The sequence below is a fragment of the Merops nubicus genome, unplaced genomic scaffold, assembly GCF_000691845.1.
Source record: "Merops nubicus isolate BGI_N331 unplaced genomic scaffold, ASM69184v1 scaffold34636, whole genome shotgun sequence".
Taxonomy (NCBI): domain Eukaryota; kingdom Metazoa; phylum Chordata; class Aves; order Coraciiformes; family Meropidae; genus Merops; species Merops nubicus.
Window position 1 is genome coordinate 897 of NW_008613530.1, and position 10,744 is coordinate 11,640.

Consider the following 10,744-nt stretch of genomic DNA (forward strand, 5'->3'; position numbering starts at 1 on the left):
ATTATTACAGGAAAGCTAGTGGAAGCTGCTAACTCACCATGCACTCGCTCCTGGAGAAACATCACGCTGACATTACAGACTTCACATTGTTTTAAGCTTGCAAGGGTGTATTCCATTCCCTCGTATCTAACCCATCAGTATGTTTTACACCTAAGTCAATCGTGCCCACAGGTGACCAAACACTGTTTCAGTCTCTCATTTGTTAAAAAAAAAAAAAAAAGGAAATTAAAATTACTTCTATTCTACTGGGCTTTAATCCCTGAATAATCCATACTGTGTATGGAAGGCTCTAAGTTTTGTGCCTTTACAAGCCTGATGCAAATAAACGCACAGTAAATGTTTATTGTGCAGTTTTCCTCCCCTTAAGTTTTTTCCCCTCCCCTCCCTAAACTAAAACCAAAGTTTAAAACCAAAGCATGAACGTTACCCAGCACATGTGGACAGGTTTACAATCTTCTGGTTTTAAAGAACAAAATGACAAAGAGCATTCAAGAATATTGCATTATTTTTTTTTAAAACAGACAAGTAGCAAAAATTTATACCACCCGGAATAAAACTGCCCAGACAAAGCTCTCTACATACACCTGCATGTTGCTGTAATACTTAAGTAACACCAATGCAAGGAACATTTCTCTTAATGGCTACTAGTGTTCAAAGAAGCATAGGATTATGGAGTTCTGGAGGTCTTTGTACCCTTTGAATCAAAATTCTGCAGGTGGCACCAAGACACTTCTCACAATGGAGTCACATAGCTTTCACTTTGATTTGCTTCATCTTCATCTGCTTCTTCTCAAGTTTCTTCTGCTCACGCCGCAGCGCAGCCTCCTGCAGGCAAGGACAGAGAGAGCCAGTGAACGTGCTCCCAGAGCACACGGATCATTTCAGGAGAGGCCTCCAGTGCCTCCAGTGCTCGGCTTCACAGCGCCACCCACACGGGCTGGCCCCTCTCTGGGAGCCTTTGCACATCTCAGAAACACCCTGAACACTGCCTGCCCGCCTGCAGTAAGGGCTCAAAGCTGGGCACTGCTGGTGTGGGAGCCATCTGCCAGCAGGCTGTCACCCTCTGGAAAGCTGCCTCACCTCCAGCCGCCGCTGCTTCTCAGGATCCTCTTCGTTCATGATCCGCTCCTTCTCCGCCCGCTTCTTCTCCTCCCGACGGGACTGGGCAGCCTCCTGTCTCTGCACGTGAGTCAGCTTCAGGAAGTTCTCTTCCACGCGAGCCCTGTTCTTGTCAGCTTTTTGTTTACCCTTGTCACAGAGAGAAGCAAACGCAGGGAATGAGGATTTCCCCATGAGCAGGATAGAGCATCCCTGGTAGTCACGTTAGAAACATCAGGCTCCCCATTCCCCAGGAGCAGGATAGAGTCTCCCTGGTAGTCACGTTAGAAACATCAGGCTCCCCATTCCCCAGGAGCAGGATAGAGTCTCCCTGGTAGTCACGTTAGAAACATCAGGCTCCCCATTCCCCAGGAGCAGGATAGAGTCTCCCTGGTAGTCACATTAGAAACATCAGGCTCCCCAGTCAGGATCTTAAGATTAAGGACCCAACAGTAACAGTCGTGATCTCATACAATACTCAGAAAAACACACCCTACTTACTTCTCTGTTCAGACGGAACTTCTTTGCCTTGTCAATACAGTAGATAACCATGCTCATCAGAGGCAGCAAGGACTCCATGTCCTTTGGGGAAGTGTTGCCTAAACCAGGCACTGAAATAAAAGAGTTTCTTGTTAATTCAGAGAGGTTGGCAGGTTTTTTTTTTCCTAATTGCTGGAATGCTCCTTCCTTATTCCTCACACCATCTGTGAGTTCTTACGCTCCTCTTAAGGAAGGATGTAACTGAGTCAAAGAGGCATTTAGGTCTGGAGATCACACAGATTGCTCAGAGTGGCAGGCACATCTCCCACACACAGTCCTCCTGTGACATTTGCATGGGATACACATGTAAGGGTTGAATTCAGGCTCTGACACTGGCTTCACGTGGAGCTACAGCCTTGAACATTGAAGAGGACTATGGGTCTTTTCTAGGGTAGACTCCTAAGAGGTGGGTTTATTTCAAACCAGGGTCAACCAAATAACTGTGCAAGCCCAAACTGCAAGGCATGTGGCTAGAAAACAAATCATCTTCAATAGTGTCCTAATACACCCATCAGCAGAGATAGAGTATGAACTAAGGTCAACAATAGCAAGATGGACGAGTATCCTGTTATCACAACATGCTGCTCAGTCCTCAGTGTTATCACTGCCTCTATTTACTGGCTGATCAATCAACAGCCCTGTTACAAGCACTGAAGTTGTTTGTCATGTTTGTCAGTTGTCTGTTCAACAGAACCTGAGCATTTTGACTTTCACAGCCAAAGCACAGCACTCCCCCAGATACACAAGTACACGTGCACACCAGTTCTCTTACCATTAAATGTAAACAAAAGTGTCTTTTTAGTTTCGGGCAGTTTTGTAAGCTGACCCTCCCTGGAAGGAAAGACAAAAAGGGACTGAAATGAGCAGAGAACAACGCAGACATACAAAATACCTGACATTGTTCAGGAAAACCCTGTCAAGAACCAAAAGACACTTGTAAACTACTCAAATTAATCAAGATTAAAAGCCTGGCTATGACCCAAATTTAAGTTTCAAACTATTCAGATTCCTGAAGTGTTTTACTTAAAAGGATGCAGGGAAAAGGTATTAATGTTGAAAGATACTAACAGCACCCTCAGTCTGATTGTCAGGGGTCACCTGAGCCCCAGGAAGGCCCGTTTTAAATTACATTCCCTTTTCCATATGCCCTGTTGTTTATACCAGTACAGATTGTCTAAAAATACCAGTTTAGAAAACATTGGGGTTTGTTTTTCCTAAGAACTGAAGTCTGCACTGCCCCAAATCCTGCAGTATTCTCATGTAAAAGAGCCAGATCTACATTTCACAGATCCTCCAAAGCTCAGCAGCTTCAGTACACTGCAGACTTTGCTTAAACCTAGTTCTCAGTGCATTCAAATAGCAGCTGAGTCACCATGTTGAGTCCTCCTCTTGCAGTGCAACTTCTTGGCCTTTACACCCTTAAGATGCTGTACACATTCCGTGGGACTGCTGGGACCTTCTCCCTGCAGCTCTGCACTGTAGCTGGCCAGTGTCCTCTGGAAGGTGTAGCTGTGCCCCACTACACTGCAACCAGCACACAAAAATAAGTATTAAGGCAGTACAGCACCCTGATCTTCTGAACTACTGCAGCATTTGCAGGCAATGGCAGTGTAGTTATTCACCTGTTTCACCTTTGCTTCACATTTGTCTTTGTGTGCACTCCTGCAGGCTTCACACTGCAAACAAGTTTGTCAGCCTGTTTTGCTTAGTGTTATAATGGAATCATGGAATTGTTTTGGTTGGAAAAGATCTTTAAGATCGAGTCCAACCACTTACTCAACACTACCAAGCCCACCACTGACCCGTGTCCCTCAGCACCACATCCACACATCTTTGTAATGCCTCTGGATGGGGACTCCACTGCTGCCCTGGGCAGCCTGGCACAGCCCTGGACAACCCTTTCAGGGAAGAAGTTTTTCCTAATATCCAACCTAAACCTCCCCAGCACAACTTGAGGCCATTTCCTCTTGTCCTGTCCCTTGTTCCTTGGGAGCAGAGCCCGACCCCCCCCTGGCTCCAGGCTCCTGTCAGGAGCTGTGCAGAGCCAGAAGGTCTCCCCTGAGCCTCCTTTGCTCCAGGCTCAGCACCCTCAGGGCCCTCAGCTGCTCCTCATAAGACACAGGACTCACAACAGCTCCTGGAGGAGGGGTGCAGGTGCATACGTACTCTTGCATAAGTTTTGGACCGGAGAACTGGTCCGAGAATTGGACGGACTCAATCTTGTCAGCATAGTGTGTGAGGAAATGGATCATCTGGAAGAGAAAGCTGGGTTAGTTTTTCCCAACACCCATCCATCTGCAGCCTTCCTGCTCCATATGGCTTTGCCAAAGTCTCCATGCATCACTCAGAAAATTGCTGTGCTCAGCTTGCCACAATGACACTGCAGTTTACACCCTCAAACTGCTTTTAGCTTTTGCTAGAATGGGCCTCAATGCACGGAATGAATGTGAGCAACTAAGATATCAGAGACCTGGTTCTCACTTGGGATCCTTCCAGTTCATTTGATAACGTCAGCTCTGAGGACCTGCAGACAGCACCAACAACCTCCTGTAAACTGGCTGCTGGAGCTGAGTTCTGGGCTTTGAAAGGCAGTTCAAGTTGGACTAACAGTTGCTGTGTAAAGGGACTAAAGACATGAGAACTGCCCCCCTCTTCCAGCCCTTAAGCTTCCTTAGGGTCTTGATTTCTCTAGCTCTCACTAGGGCTGTTTCTCTCTCCTGTTGTGATGTTTACAGGAGATAAAGATTAGGACTTTTCTGCATGGGCTGGAAGTGCCAGGGTTACTTAAGAAGACTTGTTCCAATTTGTTCAAGATTACCTTAGCATCCATCATTCCCTCTGTGACTTCCCCCATCTCTGACAAGATGGCCAGTGAATCTGGAAGCCCATATTTTGCACCAGACTTCGGTTTATCACTGCAGAACTCGCTCTGGTTCAAAGAGGACAAAGGGGAAAGAAGTTAAACACAAACTGCCAAGTACCTTGTCAGACCAAACTGTTCCAGCCCAGTGGAAGCCTTAAAAGTAACTGAAAAGAAACCATACAAAATACACTGACTCACAGTCTGGCTGGGGATATTTCAAAGAAAAGCACATGGTATCAATAGTCTTTAAGTTAGTATTTCCCTTCAATAGTCAGTATTTTAAGGAAAAAAAGACAATTCTAATATATTCATGCTGGAATGCTTGAAGTGGATTGAAGCATTTTCCTTATGTTGTTTGATAACAGAGCAAAACCAACTGGCATCCTGCCACCAACATTCCCACACTGTTACTTGAGACAAGTTACCAGAGAAAAGATGCACAAACCACTGCTTATTATCACTGGATCCTTTGCAAGCTTCAAGGCTTGAAAGTATGGGAAGCTTTACTTGCAGATCAACAAAATCAGATGACTTAGACCCAAACTTCCCACATCACGTATCACTCATTACTTTTCAATCCTTGAAAAAGTCCTTTGTGCAAATTAAATGAGGTGAAGTGACACGTGTGTATCCTGACAGTAAACTTCAGCTTCCTCCTAGTTATACTACACACCAGAAGGAAGGTGTAAGCTGCTGTGGCTGGCCTCCTCTGTGGCAGTTCTGCCAGCAGCTGGCTGGCACTGCAGACCTCTGATGGATGTCATGGCATCAGACTTTCCTCTGTTAGATGAAAATGGCTTTTTCCCCAGGCACTAATTCCAGCAGGTCAGTCACAAGTTTTCAGCTGTTCCCAAGAAAATAAGCCCCCTACACGAGAGGTTCCTCTGTGCTGTTACTCCTCACAGCAGTGCCCCCCAGGTGCACATACATACCAGGTCCTGCATCTCCTTCTGCAGCCTCACCAGTGCCTTCCTGGTGCCGACAGCGAACACGTACGTGTCCATGTCTTCGTCGTTCATCGTTACTTTTATTTGCTGTGGGGCAGAATGGCATTAGCCCTGATTAGGTTTGTATGATCCATACTCTGCCTTCAGATTACCAACCAAACGGAGACCTGTGTCTTCTGCGACTTAGAATCATGGAATCATTAAGGTTGGAAAAGACCTCTAAGATCATGAAGTCCAACCATCAACCCAACACTCCCATGACCACTAAATCATGCCCCAAAGTGCCACCTCTATATGTTTTGTTGAACCCCTCCAGGGCTGGGGACTCCCCCACCTCCCTGGGCAGCCTGGGCCAAGGCCTCACCACTCTGCCAGGAGAGAAATTCTTCCTAAGATTCAACTGAAACCTCCCCTGGGGCAACTTCAGCCAATTGCCTCTTGTCCTATCGCTGAGAAAAGACCAACCCCCACCTCACTCCAACCTCCAGTCAGGGAACTGTAAAGAGCCAGAAGGTCTCCCCTGAGCCTCCTCTTCTCCAGAGTAAACAACCCTAGGTCCCTCATAAGGGGGATCCTTATAAGATCCTCATAAGACATGTTCCCTCCTCAGACTTCAGTGTTCATCTGATACTTTTGATTCGTAAGATTGAAGACTAAGCGAGGCCATACACAGCTAAATTTTTTGATTTAAAGCTTTTCAGTGTGTTCCAATGCAAAGCAGCTTTTTGATTAGCTAGAGCACTCCATTCAGTACTCTGGTACAATGCTGCAGTGTAACAGTGGCAAGAACAGCAGAGTTGTGAGACTCATTTGCTGTGCCAATATCCATTGCTTACGAGTCCATATATCTATTAAAAATATGTAGATAAGTAAGTAGAATTACAGATACAATGGAAACAGTGTTCACAGTGCACTCAGCCACTGTTCGTCCAAATGTAACCTCTCCCTGTTTATGCAGTTAGAGATTACCAGGAGCAAGGGGTGAGGCAGAAAATGTGACAGGATCTAACGTCCCGGCCAGAGCAGGCATTAATCGACAATGTTCAAGCAGACTGAGCAGACAGAACAACCACCCTCACATATTTCAGATCCTAGAACCACTCTTTATCAAGCTGAGGACTGTTCACAAGCCCACTTGAACAATAAAGCTCACAGATAAAACAATTTCCAGCCACATTTCACAGGCAGAAATGACATCATTCTTTCAGACTGTTTTGACAGTTACTGAACTGGAAGACAGTGCAATACTAGAGGCAGACACCCAGCAGATCACTTGGGTGTGTTAAAAGCAGCTCAGAGCAGCCAAGCAGAACCAAAGGAGCACAACAGTTACCACAGCTAATCCAGAGGGACGAGTACATACCACTTGGTCAGAAGCTGGTCTCATCATGCGTGCGAGGACGTTCAGGAGGTCTTGTCTCTTGAGAAACTAAAAACAGAAGTTTGTAAACACAGCAGCAGACAGCTGAACATACACAGTGCAGCACTTTGTTGGCAGGTAGCAGTGGGGCTTGAGGAAATACAGGACAGTTAGAAATAGATGTTTTTCGTAGAGCAATTCAGCTCAGAAAGGCCCTTTGGAAGTCACCTACACTGCTCCAAAGCAGGGCTACTTCCTGCATTGGGCAAGTTTGTCAGGGCCTTGTTCCCTCAAGTTAGGAGCTGAACCAGCTTGTGGGGCTGTTCCATACCAAGTGCAGGACTTCGTGTCTTTGTTGTACTTCCTTGGAATCCCTGTTGGTCCATTCCTCTACCAGACAAAAGTCCCTCTAAATGGCAGCTGGGCTCTCCAGCCTCTACACTACACTTCTGGTTTCTGCTCTTTCTGTAAGCATTCACCCTCACCTACTTTGGGGGGGGTGAATACAGGCTGATACAGACTTTAGTCCAACTAGTCTTCCCTTCATGTCTGCCTCTCCAGAACACTGTATCTCAACGTGAGCCAAAGAGTCAAGCTGGGACTCCTAGTTGCTCACAGTGGAATGAAACAGACTCCCTTGTCCTTACCTTAAGCTGGATGAGCATTCCTTCACAGCACACCCTCCCCGAGCACCACAAGTTATAGATGTGTTCATTTTCTTGATTTAGTTTCCCAGTGCTTGTAGCTTCTTTATTAGTGCCATCGTCCCCTGATGAAAACAACAGTGGAAGAGAACTGCAATCTAAAAATCACTGATTTAAACAATCACTAATTTAAAGTTCATCAGTAGGTCAGTTGTTGCTGGATTACTCCACCATCACCAAGCTTCTGAAGAATTTATACACCACCATAACCTCATTTCAGCACAGGCAGACCGGCCCTGTTTGTCCACACACTGAGCTTCTCACTAGTGCTACCACACACCCACCTAAAGGTTTCTCTTCCCTACAGCCTGGTCCAAAACCAGCTTTATTCAAATAAACTAAAACAGATCCTAGGCACGACACAACTCACCAACAAGAGCGAAGTTACTCTCTAGCAGCTCCCTGTGAGTGTTGAACCAGGCATGGGCCAGGCGGTTGTTCTTGTTCTTGCCGATGATGTAATTCATGATGTAAGCCAGCAGCCCCGTCACCATCAGGATCTCCATGTAGTAGCTCTCCCAGCTGTTCTGGAGGTGAGCAGGGACCTGTGGGAAGCCAGCAGAGACTGCCTTACATGCTGAGCGAGCAGGTTCTGTCCACACCAACAATCTGGACAACAGAGTGCTGAAGAAGCTTCATCCAAACGCAGCAATAAGCTTTACAAAGGCAGCAGGACAGAGCTAAGCCTCCCTAATGCATTTGGCTCTGCTGGCACACAGTAACTGTGCAGGAAACGACTGAGAATAGCATCCCCAAAATACCTGGCTACTGCAAATGAAACACTTCTCTCTTCCAGGTGAGCCTGTGCTAGCACATATCCCTCAGAGTACCTACAGCCTGTCAATTCAATGCACTGATTGAGCTTGCTGCCCTGCCCATCACAGCATTCTCTGATCATTGTTCTGGTGAAATCTAAAGTAATCCCCAGTGGCATTTTCAGAATGCTGCCAATTGCCACTGATTGCAGGGGGAGCAGGGAAGCCTGACCTTGCCATCTTCAGAGAATGATTAGCTGTTCTACTACCACTCTATCACTCTTCAGCCACAAAAGTACCCAAACCTTAAACTTTCACTGCCAAGGTCAGCTGTAATACTTAAAAAGAGATCCTAAGGATAATAAAAATACAAACCTCAAGGACCTGATCATTTCTTGGGAGGTAAGAAGGTGATGAAGGGTGGACAGCGAGATTGGCTTCAAAACCCATCATCAGTCAATGTCTGGTCTGAAACTTTAGCCGTAGACAAGCTAAAAATACCCTGGTTTATAGGAAGCATGTCAGCACTGCAACCTCTCCTTTTTGTGTTGACAAAGCACCCAGACACAGAATGTCTGGGTGCATGTCTGTTTTTTCTCTGCATTAACTGAAGGTCATTATTCCAGGTCCTCCACTTCCCCCCCACAGTCATATGGGTAAAAGAATCCAAGTCATAAAATGCTTTGGTCCATGCTGTGTTTTAAAAGGTCTGTTTCAATGATGAATTCCCTGATCTTTACTCCACTTGCAGTTCTCAGTTTGAATACAGAATACAGCATTGTTCCAAGGATGGGAGTTCTGGCAGCTTAAAATAGAGACTAGCAGACCAAAGGTGCCTGCTCTGGAGGTTTTACTTCAAGAGCTGATACATAAAGTAGCCTAGATCAATACAGAAGAGCATGGAGTTGGGAGCTGGCACACCTGGATCACATTCTGCTCCTATCCCATTGCATTATTTCAGGTATTTCTTGTCTCCACACTTTTCCCCCATTTCCACACCATCTCTTATTAATTCAAACAGCAAATTCTTCAGGTCAGGTTCTCTCTTAGGTGTATGTTTGTACACCAAAGACATTATTGGCATACTGCCCTAAAAAAAGTGATGAAACAGCACATAGAAAGCAGATCAGCATTTATACCTACATTAACTATTGTTATGGGGTCTTTATTTTTGCTATGGGACGCGTCTGGTTTCTCTTCATAGCCTTCAAACTCTTCATCATCATAGGGCTCACTCTCAGTATCACCCTCCTAAAGGACAGAATCAAAAACAACATGAAAACTCAAAACCTGATAAGCAAAACCCAAAAACATAAGGCAAGCAAAAAGAAAGGTGTAAAGATACTACTAGGAAACACAGAGAGGAAGGAGATGAGGCATTACCTGTGTATCTGTGTCATCAAAGTCTTCCTGATTCTCATCCTGACCTTCAAGCTCTACAGTGGCTTCTTCTTCATCATCTTCTGTAGTGATGATCCTCTGAGGGGACTCCGTGACTGCATCTTCATTAACATCTTCAAATTCAGCAAAGTCATTGTCATCATATTCCATAATGTCATCTCCATCCTCAAATTCATCGTACTTGGCCAACGAAAAACTCCATGGGATGAACAGGACAGCAACAAAAATATATAAATTCTTCATTTTCACTGAAAAAAAAGAAAAAGATAATTAAAGTCAAATACTGCAAAAAAATCCTTGTCAATTCTATTGCATCAATCCTCCAGGAACACCCATCTTCAGGGAACAACTTAAGAACACAGTCAGGGACAGACCAGAGAGAAAAAGAAACCCCTGTGTGATCTTCTCTGTAAAGGGAAGGAATACCCTTACAAGAGGAAATAACTCAGCAGAAGAGGTTCTAGACTTGCTTGTAGCACAGCAGCCAAAGCAGCAGCAAGTTCACACCTGCCCAAGCTGCTCAGATGAGCAAGTTCTGGAAGCAGAAATCTTCCTTCCCCTACGAACTGACTCTCCCACAGCACCTCCCAGTCAGTCAGCACTGCCAGCTCCTTTCAAAGCCCACACATTGTGGCTACAGTTGTTATTAATTAGCAATTAGACACAGATCAACAGGAGTAAATCATAAAGTGCACTTAATTCATTTGGTTCCAAGATAGCCCATGCTAGCTGAGCAGCGCTGCCCTTTGATGTGGGGCCCACAGCATCCCCACACTGATTCCATTCAAAGACACCTCCTGTTGGAAACTCTACAAAAGACAAGTGGGAAGAGGATGGGTACTGCACCAGCCCCCAAATCAAGAGTAAATTTGGGCTCATGAGACCATGGCTCTCTTCCCAAATCTGCCAGAAACCTGCAGAGTTTGTCAGTTCACCTTTTTTTGCCCTCAGCTTCCTACTTCTTTTCTGCTGGATCTCCAAACAGCCCCAGTCTCCCACCCAGACTATGGGACCCTCACCAGGGTGCCAAGCCAGGGCCTGCAAAGGCAGCAACAACCCCACCACTGCGGGGGTCA

At 45.7% G+C, this 10,744-nt stretch overlaps 1 protein-coding gene across 1 annotated transcript; it reads right to left on the reverse strand.

The window, feature by feature from the left end:
* Positions 1–213: 213 nt before the first annotated feature.
* Positions 214–9,914, reverse strand: CCDC47 (coiled-coil domain containing 47). The gene is made up of 12 exons (XM_008941937.1): positions 9,651–9,914; positions 9,411–9,518; positions 7,883–8,057; positions 7,456–7,577; positions 6,812–6,877; positions 5,434–5,535; positions 4,457–4,567; positions 3,805–3,890; positions 2,411–2,469; positions 1,600–1,709; positions 1,081–1,248; positions 214–825 (listed from the first exon to the last, which is right to left on the reverse strand). The coding sequence occupies exons 1-12, from the start codon at positions 9,909–9,911 to the stop codon at positions 745–747; spliced, it is 1,449 nt and encodes a 482-aa protein (XP_008940185.1). The 5' UTR covers positions 9,912–9,914; the 3' UTR covers positions 214–744.
* Between the last annotated feature and the right edge of the window lie 830 nt (positions 9,915–10,744).

Coding starts and splice junctions, on each gene's coding strand:
- CCDC47 (XM_008941937.1), bottom strand. CDS start 9,911: ATGAAGAATTTATATATTTTTGTTGCTGTCCTGTTCATCCCATGGAGT. Junction 8,058..9,410: donor ACCCCATAACAATAGTTAAT/GTAGGTATAAAT, acceptor GGCTTCCCACAG/GTCCCTGCTCACCTCCAGAA. Junction 5,536..6,811: donor GACCAGCTTCTGACCAAGTG/GTATGTACTCGT, acceptor TCTGCCCCACAG/CAAATAAAAGTAACGATGAA.